The sequence below is a fragment of the Lethenteron reissneri genome, chromosome 47, assembly GCF_015708825.2.
Source record: "Lethenteron reissneri isolate LAM-NWPU_2019-01 chromosome 47, ASM1570882v1, whole genome shotgun sequence".
Taxonomy (NCBI): Eukaryota; Metazoa; Chordata; class Hyperoartia; order Petromyzontiformes; family Petromyzontidae; genus Lethenteron; species Lethenteron reissneri.
In genome coordinates, this window is record NC_083825.1 from 2685285 (window position 1) to 2700927 (window position 15643).

Genomic DNA, 15643 nt, shown 5'->3' on the forward strand with positions numbered 1-15643 from the left:
TGTGGGCCCACCTCCCGCATGTATGTTTGGTGCACTTCTTTCGCACCGTACGTAGCCAACCGTGCTAATACGGAAACCCCTCGCGAAGAAAGAACGAGGGCAGGTCTTGCGGAAAGTCTTGAGCTCTCTGGACCGGCCCGACCGGTCAGCGCGCGTTATTTCCGACTCAGTTCCGCGTTCTCCGCCTTCCGAGTCGTCCTGAAGCCACAGAATCCAGGGACGCGTCCGTGTGCAGTGCTGCGTTGCTGCTGCTGCTCCTGCTGCTGCTGCAGCAGCTGCTGCTGCTGCTGGTTTGTCGGTGGTGGTTAGTGGAGTCTTCCAGGATGGCTCAGTCAAGCTTTGCTCTAATGCTGAATTTGGATCAACTGGAGGCGAGGCTGCGAACTCTCAAGTGAGTATCTCGGTGCGTGCACGGGACACGGTTCGACTGCCTGTGTGGGTGTTGAGCGAGGGTGGTGATTGATGCTGAGAATAACGACGTTGATGGATAGTGATGGGAGGGAATACGAGATAGAGGATAATGGCGATGATGACAGTAATCGTTGTGGATGTATGTTGGACTTGAAGTTCTTTCGCACCGTACGTAGCCAACCCTGCCAATGTAGGACCGCAGAGCTCGGGAGATTGTTGGTCACGCCGGCTCTGGCTGCCTTCCCGCTCGCCTGCGGCTTCCCACGCCTCTGAATCTCTCCGTGCTCTGTCTGCGAGAGAGTGGACGAGCACTGCTTGCGTGGTAAATTGAGATTGTTATCATGATATTTATTTACCTCTGTATATGTTGAGTTGAGTGGATAGTGCTTGGATCGGTCACCATGAAGCGTAACATAAGTTGGCAATGTTGTCTGTACTGTATGTTAAACATGTTTCGCAGCGTACGTAGCCAACCTTGCCAATCGGAGGTGCGGGGGAAGGACAACAAACTAAACACAAGAATGCGTTCTAAGGAAATTAGTGTTCGATCTCGATTTAAATTACGATGATGATGATGACGATCGTCATGATCGTGAAATAGGACTGACGCGCGTTTCTCTGCACGTCCATGAAGATGTTAAATTGATCCTGAAACGTTTGACTGACGAGAGAGATGATCATGATTGCGACAAGATGCTGCCATGCACGGCTATTAAAGACGATGGTTTTAACGTACAGGGGATTAAATGTGTTGCTATAAACGGTATATAATATATATGATTGACGATGACAATCCAAATGATTATAATCATGAAAGTGTGCTAAAATATGGTTGTTATTGAGAGGATTCTGACATGGGACCAATGTTCTAACGATAAAAGCAAAGCAGGTTGGAGCGTGTATTGTGATTGGGTGGGTGACCATGTATACACACCAACACACGTTAATAGCACTGTGTGGCTTGCATAGGAAATGTAATAGGTGACGTTTCGGGCAATGACCCTTCCTTGCACAGAGAGGCCAGAGAGATCGAGTGGATAATAAGAGTTGGAGGCTCTACTTGAAGACTACGGGACCTTTCATGAGAATTCTCTTTATGAAATGTTTTAAATACGTAAATTAATATTTAGCTAACAGTAGACATTAATTAATAGACACACCCTTGAATATTGTAATGGAAAAATGCATTGCTTCTTAAATAAGCAAATTTTCATTAAACGTAAAGTTATGAAGTGATTCTGGCACATTGCATTATGGGTAGACCTGCATTCTCGAGCCTCAATTATCAATACCTGTCAACCCTTTATCAGTGCCCTACCTTATTACAGACCAATTCAGACCTTATTGGTCACCCCGTGCCCTCATAAATCTCAACGTTCATCCTACAAAATCCCATCACAAGGGAGAAACACAAACAAATAAAACAAATTGCCCTATTGAAACGGCTTTAAGCCGTGTGGACCTGAAAACTGAATTTTTCTCTTCTTGGTTCTTTCGGTAAAGTCACGTAGAAGGGAAGTAATAAAATAATAAAAATAAAACATAATAAAATAATTCTCACGACGTTTCGGCCACAACACAAGCAGCCGGCTGCTGTTTTATTTTTATTATTTTATTACTTCCCTTCTACGTGACTTTACCGAAAGAACCAAGAAGATGAATCCCTGCAGTCACGAAAGCTTTAAATCGAAATTGAATTTTTCTCAACAAGAATACGGGTAAACCGTATGGGTTGACATCTATGATAATCGTTTCAGTCGGATAATTAATTTGCGTGTCTCTTTAGCCTTTCTTTTCCAAGGTTGCTGATCAATCAGATGTGCTACGTAAACAGATTTGTGTTCTGAGCGGTAGCGCAGCCGGGTGAGCCCAGAGCAGACGAGTGCGAAAGGTGAGACGCTCCGCTAATTCGTGAGACCCTCGAGAGAGAGAGAGAGCAGCGAGATATCTTCATTTTCTGAATCCTCCTCCGAATCAAATGCCATTTGCGCTATCGCCATCGCGTCGAGAGACAATGGAAAGTCTTTAAATCACATCGTTAGCACGGATGCCGATCCCGTTCAGACGGTTTCTCGACTGATTTTACAACCAAGAGATCCGTGACTGATGCGTGAGCTCAGCAGCAGCGAGAGCGACACAAGCGTCGACAATTGTAGGGGGGCCTTCAGGGCATGTTGCACAAATAACAAACGAGGTATTTGAACGGTCGTAAACGACACACTCGTGAGTCGAAAACAAAAGTGCGAAATATAATGGCAGGAAGAGGCGACAGAGAGCTGGAATATGACAACATCCTTCCTGAGGTCGCTCCCCTTCAATGTTCAATCCTCTCCCCGCAGTTCCAGCCCCAAATCTAAACCTCGGCCACTCTCAGTCCTTTTAAAAGCGCCCCCAGGCAATGTAAACCGTGACTCCCGGGCCTCCGGTAACGCGAACTCTCTCACACCAGGCGCGTGTCCCAGCCACCCTTGGTCTATCATCACAACTCTGTGCGCTATGCTGCTTATTGTTATGAGGAAGCCACTGGAGCTAAGCACTTTTAGGCCCAGATTGAAAACGCATTTCTTTAAAACTGCGTTTTGTGTTTAGTTTGTCGTCCCCTCCCCTCCCTCCGACGCGCACGGTGTATACGTCGAAAGGTATGTTGAAGGAAGTTCAACACACATACATTTCCATCCGCAATAAAAGTCAACACACACTACCGGTAAACAAGGGGGAGGGGGGGGGGGCAAGTGCTGCACCGTGCGCGCGACGATTCTCTCATTCGGCGTGCGTGTAGGCCACGATTCTGCGAGATCCTCCGAGCAGTCGGGGGGTCCATCTCGAGCTCTGACATTTCTCACGACCACCCCACACGCGCTATCGCGGACACACGCATGCAAGGATACGCGCGGAAGAGGCACACACTATCCCAAGCACACACATAAGCAACAACCGCCGTTCGCCATGAAGTGGCGGTGATGTCACAACGGCATTTGCGCCATGCGAGGTGCGCCCTGAGGCCACGTGAACTGTCGAAGACTCGTTCGCAGGAGGTCACAACCGGCCCCAGGTGCCATTGGCTGACTGAAATGACAGGCAGATGCACCACCTGTGCTCCCCACTGCCCAGCATCGCTGCCTTCTATCGGCCTGGCGCTACGCTCGTTGTTGTTGGGGGGCGACTGCCTCCAACTTCCCAGCAGCGTCCTTTACAAATCTCCTCCAGAGGGTTATCTTGACACCGCTGGTACCAGTCATTGGCAAGTCAACTCAGCTCCACGTTCTTCTGTACCACATCTTTCCATCTCTTCTCCAGCTCGTGCCGCTCCTGTTTAGCCCCCTCTATCCGGGCATACAGAAAGCTGCTCGAGGTATGATGGGCTTCATGTCCCAACCAACGCAACCACACCTACCGGTCGAACTCACTGATGGGAATGTGTCCAGAACTTTCAAGAATCTGCGAGCTCCTCACACAAGATAGTCTTGAAGAACCCAAGATGGATAGTAGGCAGGGCAGCCTTAATGTTTCAAATCGTGGCAGATGATCCTTTAAGGGGCTTCACGTGTCGCAATACATGGAGAAGAGAGGGCGTAACTGTGACCGACATTACTCCGATCTTCGTATATCGCAATAGGCCAGTTAGCTTCCGTACAGCGTAAAGCAGCCGATGAAAGATAATGCCGCTTGACTGAATCTGAGATTGCTGCCAAACTGGATCTGGTAATAATCACAGTCAGCCAACCCAAAAACATGCTCAATCACACACAAATATGCACAGTAACACATAGACAAAAAACATCTCTCACATCGCCTTTTAACAGACTGTTAGCGAGCACCTATTAAAACCGACATGCCACAAGATACACACAAAAAATCGCTCTCTAACACACTCGCACAAATAAATGCACGCAGAATCACATACGTGACTTTCAAAAAAACATTTACAACACGTGCAATGCACACCTTACGTCAGCCACAGCCTGGGCAATGACGTCACGGTGGCCGTTTTTACATCAGGGATTGTTTTCATGGCAGCTGATTGGCTGGTGCAGCGAGAGTGATGACGTAATTATGAATAATCTCATAAGACCTCCTTTGCCAGTACCAAAATATAATGGGGGTTTTCCCCTTTTTTTGGCAACAAAACTGAAACCTTTTTGCAAGGATTCATGTCTGCATTAACCACAATACTTGCAGTCAAAATGCAAACAAAAAACACACTATGATAATATATGCATTCATCGTCTTGGTTCTTTCGGTAAAGTCACGTAGTAGGGAAATAATAAAATAATAATTATTATGCTGCTAATCCTGCATAATGCACGGGCATAATATGACTTTGAAACCCCCCGCCCACCTCCTACGCATTTCACAAGTAGTGACTAATCCCATATCCGCATTTACCATAAATATGCTAAATTCCTATTGATATGCAAATTATTTTGTCAAGGCGCTCTTTCCCCTCCAACCCAGCTTAAATATATGCTCCAAGCCTGGGGTGTTTCATTCAGACGCTGTCTTCCCGACAAATCTGTTCTTCACCTGAGGACGGCGTTGTGGCCGAAACGTCGTGAGAATTATTTTATTATGTTTTATGTTTATTATTATTTCCCTTCTACGTGACTTTACCGAAAGAACCAAGAAGATGAATCCCTGCAGTCACGAAAGCTTTAAATCGAAATATATGCATTGTCCTTGAAACTGATCGGTCCACACCAAGGGACGGCTTTCTTTTGAGCCTCGACCCAATTGGTGCTCGACCAGAGGACGCCAAAAGGCGACCAGAGGACGCCTTTTCAAGGACAATGCATATATTATCATAGTGTGTTCTTTGTTTGCATTTTGACTGCAAGTATTGTGGTTAATGCAGACATGAATCCTTGTACGAAGTTTTCAATTTTGTTGCCAGAAATAAGGGGAAAACCCCTATTATATGAGTAACCTTTGTATGGCTCGGACGCTCCCAGATACGTACGGTACTCTGCAATTGGCACTACGTGACTTCTGAACATATGGCAAATCGCTTCCTGATTAGGATGTATGCGGGGTTTTTTTATTCTTTAGTACCCAGGCCCCAGATCTCGGTACAAATTAATTTCTGCCACCCGTATACAAGTGCAATTTCCGCGGACTGGGAAAAAATCCGGATAGGTGGCAACCCTACTAATTTTGTCTCAGAAAACCGGGGAGTGCAAGACTGGCACAGTCATAGACAGGCCCGGACTGGCCATCGGGCAGTCCAGGCGGCAAATGCCATTCGGAGTGCGCCGGTGGGCTGGTCTGTTTGTGGAAATAGCAAATGTGGTCAGAGTAAAAATTATGCAAATATCTTATTACCTCTAATGTGTATGCTTCATTGCTTATTTACGCTCTCAGTTAGCATTGAATCTCATATTTGGCAGCCCCAAAGATTGTTCCTCACTGGGCAATTTGTTTTTTTTTTGTGCACCAGCTCAAATGGGCAAATGAGGATCGCACAGAAGAAATCACGCTAATAGATCGTCACATCGCAAATCTCGCTACTGCAGTTCAACACAATTTGTAATCGCACAACAAAACATTTAACACAAATAAAAAATCCCTTAGCCCGAATATGGCCCCGTGAGAACCGTGACCTTCGGTGACACCCGGAGGGGCTTTCCACAACGAGGAAGGCGCCCCAGACGAGTTTACACAACAATAGCCAGAGATGTTGATTTGAATATTCCGTGCAATCTCGAATAACAAGAAATTCCTCTCTTAACCGAGAATCTTCTTAACACCGCGATATCGGTGTGGACCCTCGTAGGCTTCCAGCGGTTGCCCCCACGTGCTGATAACCCGGCCGTGTCCCAAATCTTTCTCCAGGCAGTACATTGATTTAGTGTGCTGATCTTAAAGGTGCATTGAAAAATGTTGATACTCCGACTGATGCTCCTGCTGTTGTGGAGTGACTCATGCAGCCAGCTATGGCTGCAGAGTTTGGTGGTACATGTTGTTTACGTCGTTTATTGTGAAAATTCGGTCACAGTTCCTATGATCACTGTTTCATTGCTTTTATGGCTTTATTTTGGTGATTTTCGAAAAGTTTTTTGGCTTGGCCATGTTTGTTTGTTGTAGTACAGAGTTAGACTGATGGCCTTAATCTAAGTTGTCTTGTGGTTGTTGTTGTTAATTGGTTCTTTACCCTTCTATCTGGCAACAAAACTGACAGTTTTGTTGCCAGATAGAAGGGTAAAGAACCAATTATCATATTTTTACTGGCAAATGAGGTCCCCATAGTGTTGTTGTTGTTGTTTGACTTGCATCCCACTGGGATTTTCGCACACAGTGTTGGTGTACGGTGTTTTTTCTGCAATATTTTGCTGTCTTTTCTTGGATTTTCTGTTTGCGCTTAGTCACTTTAAGATGTTTTCTTGTTCATGTTTTTGTTTGTTGCGGTTGCACCCGATTCAAGAGCCGAATGGCTCACAGGGCTATACCTATAAAATGAACTTGAACTTGAACATTGGCACTTGGCACGGTGTGTAAACCCCAGCGCAGGGGAGCAAAAGGTGCTGTCCACCCACCCACTCGTGCGCCTTACCGGCCTTCACCAGTCTGTCTAACTAAACTATTAACCGGGTTAAGGCCCCCACTGAACTATGTAGATATTTTCTTGGTTCTTTCGGTAAAGTCACGTAGAAGGGAAATAATAAAATAATAAAAATAAAACCTCATAAAATACAATTCTCATAATAAAATACAATAGTGAGAATTGTATTTTATTATGTAATATTTTTATTATTTTATTATTTCCCTTCTACGTCACTTTGCCGAAAGAACCAAGAAGATGAATCCCTGCAGTCACGAAAGCTTTAAATCGAAATTTATGTAGATATTTTTCGGAAGCGACCTGGCCACAAATGATAGCTCAATGAAGTGGCTTATAATGTGGAAATGTTATGCAGCCAAATATTCTAAACGCATTTTTCTAAATGTGGAGGGTTAACCTGAAGGACCCGGATAAAAATGCACTCGACCACGGCGAGAACATGGAAACTCCAAATATATAGGGCAGGATATTTTTATTTGTCCTTTGTGTATGTATATGTTTGTGATGTTTGTTTGTGTGGTGTACGTACCATGATTGTGTGCCACGTGGGCTGGGTCATATGGCCACCGCATGCCCAAGCAGCTTCCGTTTAGCTGGATAGAGGGAGCTAAACGGACGCGACACGAGCTGGAGAAAAGATGGACTGATGCGGTACAGAAGTGGAGCTGAGTGAACTTGCTGATGAAAGATATCAGCCGTGGATGAGACATATATATGTGTTTTTGATGTGCAGGTTTTATCATGGGAAGCTGCCAAGACACAATGCCGAGGCTCTGCTGCTTGCGAATGGGACAACGGGGAGTTTCCTCCTGAGGAGGAGCAAGGAGCCAGGGAAGTATGCGGTGTCAGTCAGGTACGGAGGGACTCTACACACACACACATCATCATCATCGGCCACTCGCCATTGAGTGGTATTGATATCTCCATGGCGCTTGTCCCAGGCTAGGGGTACTCTTAGTTACGTGACGTGTCGAAGTCTCGCTGGAAGGAGGTCATGGGACATACCCAGGTGTTGTGGGTTAAATTACTGAGATGACTGGCAGATGGTTGGCAAATACACCACCTGTACCCGCTGTGTCTTAGCCGTCCAGCGCGCTGTCCGTCACTGTGTGCATCGCTCCTCCGCCTCCAATTTAATTTTACAAGCCCCCTCCACAGAGGCCGTGCTTGAATCATTGATGTTAGTCTTCCGCGACTCCACTCAGCTCCCGAATCCACTTGCATCGCATCGGCCCATGTTCTCTCTAGGCCATTTTGTTCATTTTTACCTTCTTTTATTCCGCCAAGCCAGAAGCTGCTTGATCATTCGTGTCTGGGCGTGTAGCTAATGTTGCCCGCGAGAGGAGTTCGCTGATGGAACGTCAATATATTTTAGGAATCTTCAGAGGATCTGTGATCTCACACGGTTCAGCATGGATATAACAACACCATGAATAACAATCCACAATCCTAATGAGAATGGCGATAATATTGATAATAATGATCGTGTTGATGTTGAGATTGATGGTGGTGGTGATGATGAGTACCATGATGAGGATGATACCAAACATTATTATGATGCTGCCAATGATGATGACGACGATGATAATGATACAATTGTGATACTGCAGATGACATAGGTGATGCTGACAATTATTAGGAAGCTGAGAAGGATATGGATGAGGATGATAGGAAGGACGATGCTGCCGGAGCCGATGATGATACTGGCGATGACAATGTTGCTGCTGCTGCTGATGTTGTTCATATGCAGGACCAGCAGTAACGTCATCCACTTTGTAGCGGAACTCAATGTCGACGGGGAGGTCACCTTCGGACAAAAGAAGTTCTCCAACATGGAGAAGTTCATGGTTCACCTGCAGGGGCAGCCCATGGTCGGCAGCACCGAAGGTATAACACATGCACCTAGCCTGGCACGAGTACAAAGCCTAATTCTATCAAGATGTCATCGTGGCCCACGTCATTCGTGGCACCATTGCACGTCAGTGAAACTCTCTGCCCTCGTCAGATCCCGCAGCTGCTGCGTAGTCGAGACACGCAGGGTACCTCCAAGATATGCCCTGAATGTCTCCCACCATGCGCTCTTAGGTTCTTCCCCTTGGAACCTAACGACATAGCATCGGCAATATTACCAGCAAATGGTTGTCATACGTGCACACAAGCACCATGACAACCCTTTGAAGCTACTTTATAACACGAGTTCTAACACTATGACTAGTCCTACCACCATCAGCTGGCAGCTGGTCCTAACACCCCCAGGTGATGCAACCTCACGTGGGCCCACGCCTTGCGTGTGCGTGCGTGTGGGGAGCCGTAGTGTAGTGGTTAGCGCAATGTGCAGTGAACCCGGTGACCCGAGTTCACTTCTCGCTCACGGCCAACGCGTGACAATTATCTGAACCCTTCCTGGGCATCCCCTAGGTCGACTCAGCCACAATTGAGTACCTGGTGCGATATGTAAACATCGCCACTGGGGAGACAAAGGCGGTCGGGCGTGGTGCTGGCCACCCACCCCCTCGTGTGCCGTGTCGGCCTTCACAGGTGCTCGCTAAACAGCACTTGCCCCTCCAGTCTGTTGAGGCTACACGGCGGGATCTTTGTCTTTTGTAGCGGGCACGGTGGTTTTCCTGTCAACGCCGTACCCAGGCGTCGTGAACGAGCCCAGCATCTACACCCGCCTCAGCATCCACCACGAGGGAGGGACGTTTCCCCCGAAGATGCCCATGACCTCTGACCGCGTGTCCTCGGTGAGATGGTTGGGGGGGGGCACCCAGGACATCTTCATGCACGGGGTGGGTGGCATGGCCTCGCGCCAGGGGGTGGGGAAATATGCGGATCTTCCTCCGCATACCGCTTCCTAAACTATTCGGATCTTTGGCTGCTCCCCTTGTTGGGCAGTCGTTTTTTGTTGTTGTTGTTGAAAAACAATCGGCACCCCACACCACCCCCACAAATCTTAAATATAATTTAACGTAAAGATAATTGGTTAAATATGGCAGGGAATGAGTCACTGTGGAATGTCTTGGTGACGGCAAAATCCACGACAGTCAAACCGTGTTGTTAAATGTTAACTCAGGGGGCGATATAAACTAAAGACGCATACTCTTAGGTTTTTTCGGTAAAGTCACGTAGGTAAAATAATACAAATAAATAATAGAAATAACAATAGAAATAAAATAATAATTCACGACGTTTCGGAGGCAACACAAAGTCTCCGTCATCAGGTGGGACCAATTTTAGCTGTGACGGTGTATTGTGTGTGTGTGTAGTATATTGTGTGTGTGTTGTGTGTGTATTGTGTATTGTATTGTGTGTGTGTGTTGTGTGTGTTACAGCTGGCAGGCAAGTCTGGCTACATGGTGAAGCAGGGGGGCCGCGTGAAGGTGAGACAGCCGCACTGGGGGGGGGGGTCACTGGGGGGGGGGGTCACTGGGGGGTTCACTGGGGGGGAGTCACTGGGGGGGGGGGGGTCACTGGGGGGGGGGGGGGGAGGAGCTGTCGCCCCCCTATCCCCCGTCGTTGGCTCCACCACTTCGCATCGTGGGGCAGGGGGGGCCTCACGGCAAGGCTGCAGCCCTCCTCCCGTTCAATGCACGTGGGCAGGAAGATCGGCGGCATGCACGATTACGTCACACGATAAGTGACAATCAGTGCCGGATTTAGGCATAAGCTAAGTTAAGCTACAGTTTAGGGTCTTGTATTATGATATGGGGGGGGGGGGGGTTCTAAATACGAAAATATAATTATACAAAGTTTAAAGTTTTACATAATCGGTTGAAAAATAAAGATAGGGGGGAAAAAAGACACTCGACAAAACCGGTTATTTTCATACCCACGCGACAAAATTGACGCATTCCTCGATCTGCAAAGCCTCAGCTACGACATTACTGAAGTTCGCCAGCATCATCCGAGCCTCACGAACGAATGCATCCACACGCCTTGTAGATGATGGTTGTTTGACCATACTTCAGACTCGGTTAAACTAAGCAACGCCGTGTCCCGTCACCACGGCCGCAGCTCCTTCATTCGGCTCCAGCGGTGACATGCAGTATAAAACCCATTCACGAGAACTGCTTTTTGTGTTTAGTTTGTCGTATTTCCACCCGCACCTGCGATTAGCACGGTTTGCTACGTATGCTGCGAACAAATTTCAACATACAGTACAGATGCTTCATGGTGACCGATCCGAGCACTATCCACTCAACTTCTGCTTGGCTTCTTAAAGTTCAGGGGTCACCTGTGCAGCTGGTGGGGAGCCCAGCAGAGCACAGCGAGGCGTGGTGGTCACTTCGAGGGCAGTGGACATTGAATAAACAGGTCCCTACGGGGTGGGCTGGTAGGAACGAACAAATACGATAGGAGGGGAGAGTTTGAGGCCTAGTTCTAGGCTTTAGACCTAGCTGTAGGCTTTAGGCCGCTGTGAGTTAATTTTTTATTTAAATGTTTTAATTAAAAACTATCTCAGGGAATTATAAGGGAATGTTACACTTGTTTAGCCAGGAAAGCCTCACTGAGTCTAAAGGTTTTTTGTAGGGTCCTGCCAAGTGTTTGCAGTAGGGGGCGATGTTGCTACACCTAATCGGACATCGGACGGACGGACGATATAATCTATTGTAGGCTGGTTCACTTCGTTCCTACCAGTATAATAATGTATATTGGAGGAATCCGATGAGCTATAAAGCTCTTTTTTCACAGATTTTCAGTGTGCAGGGCCATAAGCTGAACCACAACGTCCCTCCTCCCCCCCACGCTGTGTGCAGAGCTGGAAGAAGCGCTGGTTCGTGTTGGAACGCAACGAACTCAAGTATTACAATAATCAAGCGGTGAGGTCATATCATTGTTGTTGCGTTGTCTGTACTTTCTTACTTTGTACCCTTTACAAATCCACATTCTTTTAAAAATACGTGAACAAATATGACATGGAACGGAAGCCCGTCTTCTGTAGATGTGCACGACCTTATGGATGCGAGCGAAAGAGACAAACCCACTTATGTGGACTACAAATTGCAAAACCCCGGAAGACTAACATACTTATGCGCATTACGAAATCAAACCGTTTCCTCTGCTGGTCGCGAGGACCAATCGCCACCCTAGCAACAGGTGCTCCTAGCAACGGCTTCCATAGCAACGACTCCATAGCAACGGCTTCCATAGCAACGGCTGGCCCTGCAGGAAGTAGCAACGGATGGCGTCTTTGTCGCTTTGCATGCAGGGAGTTTGGTGGGAAGTGCTGGTGGCATCACTCATCGTAAATGCCACGTGTCATCACGATAGGTTTTTTTTATCAGTTGCATCGACAAAAAAAATTCCAACACATTGTTATATAATATTTGGCTGAATTTTGATTTGAAGCTTTCGTGACTGCAGGGATTCATCTTCTTGGTTCTTTCGGTAAAGTCACGTAGAAGGGAAATAATAAAAATAAAATATCATAAAATACAATTCTCACGACGTTTCGACCACAACGCAAGCAGCCGTCCTCAGGTGAAGAACAGGTCTGTCGGAAAGACAGCGTCCGACAGACCTGTTCTTCACCTGAGGACGGCTGCTTGCGTTGTGGCCGAAACGTCGTGAGAATTGTATTTTATTATGTTTTATTTTTATTATTTTATTATTTCCCTTCTATGTGACTTTACCGAAAGAACCAAGGAGAATATTTGGCTGGTCCTGGTTTTACTTGGTTGGTCCTGGTTTTACTTGGTTCATTTCACGCGCGAACAACCCTGGAACGTGTTATGTGGGGGGGGGGGGGTCAAGACAGCCACTCGGTAATTAAAACGTGCTTTTCTGCATTACCATCTGATAACGTACAGCTAGATCTCCATTATCCGTCAGCGGGTCGATTGCCTGGCTTGCGGACTCGGCGTGGACATCAGTGCCGTTCGTTTTGAACGCAAGCTCTGCCCCTCTCTCGTCCGCGACTGTGACCACGTGAAAAAAAATAATCCAGACGACGCATTGTGTCGTCACCCCCATTCTACAAAGCAAAACCCAATAAACACACTTCTGGAGCCAAACTTGCTTGTGCACGATTTGCGTTTTTGTTTTATATCTTCCCCCAGTTACGCCAGATAATTGAGTAGTGGACTGCACAACGTTGCCACGTGATGATGTGTTTAAAGTGACCACGTGACCCCGCGTGACGGTAGGATGACAAGCCGATCGACACCTTGAGCCTGTCACGGTGTTCTAAAGTGGAGCCGGACATCAGCCAGAACAAGGGCAACTGCTTCAAGTGAGGGCACCCCCCCCCCCCCCCACATCAATACCTCCCTCGTCTCACCACCAGTCCTCGGCCCCCCTCACTCCTATAAAGTATTGCCCCGATACCCCCCCCCCCCAATCACTTGAAGTATTATTATGCTTTTTCTCAGGAAAGCCTCATTAATTCACTATTTTAAAGAGGGTACCGTCAAATTTTGCCAACAGGAAGTGAAGATTGCAGTTGTGTGTATAATGAACTCGAGTAATTTGTCGGTTTTTTTCCCAATTCGGCATATTTGAACCAGGACGGCCACAAAACGGCCTTACCACTTGCGAATTACATCAAAGTATGTTTTATATTCACTGGATGCATAACTTATTTTTCATCGTACGGAGACCCTTTTATAAATCCACTTCTGGACGAGGGCCCTTAGCACACTCACTGTGTGGGTCGTGGGGGTTTATTTATCCACACTTCATGCTGGCCATTGCAGTTTGTGAAGACTTTGGAGCAGCGTTGAATATATTTCTATTTTATGCACGGCCCTCTGCTCTGCTGCCTACAACGTAGCCCCGCAGCAACCTATAGCACCTGTTTCGTGCACGGTGGTCACTCGTCCGAGAACTATGCAGGCTCCATCCCGCTTAGCTTCCCAGATGCGATGAGGTCAGGCGCATTTCCGCGTGATTTGGTTAAATTCGGTAGACTGCTTTCCTGAGGGCAATGATGATAAATAAACGATGCTTCAATTATTTACGAGGTAGGAGGTTTAAGATACAGACATAGACATGTATTGTTGTTGCTGCCAATGATGCGGATGTCACTGCTGTTGTACTGGCCCAGGATGGTGTTTCCAGAACGGACTTATTACATGCACACAACCACACCCGAAGAGCGAGAGCACTGGATGGAGCTCCTACAGTTCAAGCTGGTGAGACGTCGCTTTCGTTTCTACGACGCAGCGCTAAGTCTGGATCTTGTGCGATTGTTTCAAGTGCAGAAAAGCATTGAACGGTCTCTACTCGCAAACGTTTGGCCAAGCTTCTTGAGGAAATGTGCTTTCCTCGACACCAATACCAATCCCCGCCATTCGCCACCAAGTGACGGTGACGTCACCACGGCACCTGTGCCAGGCCAGGTGCACTTTGAGGCACCTGGTCTGGCGTTATTGCCCTTCGCTCAAAAAAACTCTATCGAACAGCGACACCGCTCCCGTGAATCAATTAATTGGCGGTGGCGGTGCTGTTGTTTTCCAGAACCCGGAGATCAAGCACAACTGCCTATGAAGCCCTGCCCACGTGGCCCACAGCTTCACCCTCCCACCAGCTTCCAACTACAGCTTTGCCCCGTCCACAACCGCCCCCCCGTGGAACCACTTCCTGGCCAGGGTTGACACCAGTGATAAGTGATACCAGAACTGGTGATGTATGGTCAACAGACTCACACGACCGACACGGCGTGGGGAGGCAGTCAAGCTGCAGTGGATTGACAAATGACTGTAAACTATTAATACAATTTAAACAAAACTTATAAAACAAGAGTATAACATTGAGTATATATGTTTGGTGCAAACAATAGCCTCGGTAACCTATACAAAATCATTAAAGATTTCTATTCCAGTATTTAACAATCGTAGTATTGACTTAAAGCTTTCGTGACTGAAGGAATTTCATATTCTTTGGGTCTTTCGGTAAAGTCACATAGATAGAACAATAAAAAAATAAAGTGAATAAAAAAATAAAATGTCACGTCATCAGGAGAAAAAAAAGGAACGATTGCTTGTGTTGTGATCGAAACGTCGTGATAGTTTTATTTTTTGTTATTCACTTTTTTTTCATTTTTATTATTTTGTTCCATCTACGTGACTTTACCAAAAGAATAATCGTAACATTAATCAAGCACATAACTGTAGTGTAAAATGCTTTACTCAAGAATGAATACATTTTACATTGTGGAAATAACGGTTTTTAATTCAGAGCAGTTGCAAGGGTCATGTGACACCATTAAATGTACAAATAGAAAGCGTACTCTTATACTCGTGCAGTTATATGCATGTATTGGGAGCTTAAATAAATAATTAATGCATTTCATCCACCTCGATTGGTTTGGTGCTTTTGTAATAACCCACACAGATGAGGCAGTTGATGGCAATAATTGGGGCTTATTCTGCTACTGCAAATGAGGATTCGGGTGCTGCTGATGTTAGTATTGACAATGCTGTAGGTTAACAAGCAAAAAAATTAGTTTTGAAAGTTAAAAAAACCTCAACAGTAAGCACTCATCCCCCATGTGACTCATCTCACCCATGTGACTCCCATCAAAGCCGCCACTTACGAGAAAAACAATAAAGACAAGTTACTGACTCCTCTCTCTACCAGTCTCCCTCATCCTGCCCGCATATCTCCCTCATCCTCCCCATGTCTCCCTCTTCCCCGTATATCCCTCAACCTCCTTGTCTCCCTCCTCCTCCTCCT

General features: G+C 46.7%; 1 protein-coding gene across 1 annotated transcript; it reads left to right on the forward strand.

Annotated features, from left to right (window-relative positions):
• Positions 1–148: 148 nt before the first annotated feature.
• On the forward strand, positions 149–15531 carry LOC133354383 (dual adapter for phosphotyrosine and 3-phosphotyrosine and 3-phosphoinositide-like). Its single transcript, XM_061571185.1, has 9 exons — positions 149–391; positions 7701–7820; positions 8718–8854; positions 9575–9711; positions 10300–10347; positions 11725–11787; positions 13114–13199; positions 14013–14100; positions 14426–15531. The coding sequence occupies exons 1-9, from the start codon at positions 324–326 to the stop codon at positions 14453–14455; spliced, it is 777 nt and encodes a 258-aa protein (XP_061427169.1). The 5' UTR covers positions 149–323; the 3' UTR covers positions 14456–15531.
• The last annotated feature ends 112 nt before the right edge of the window (positions 15532–15643 follow it).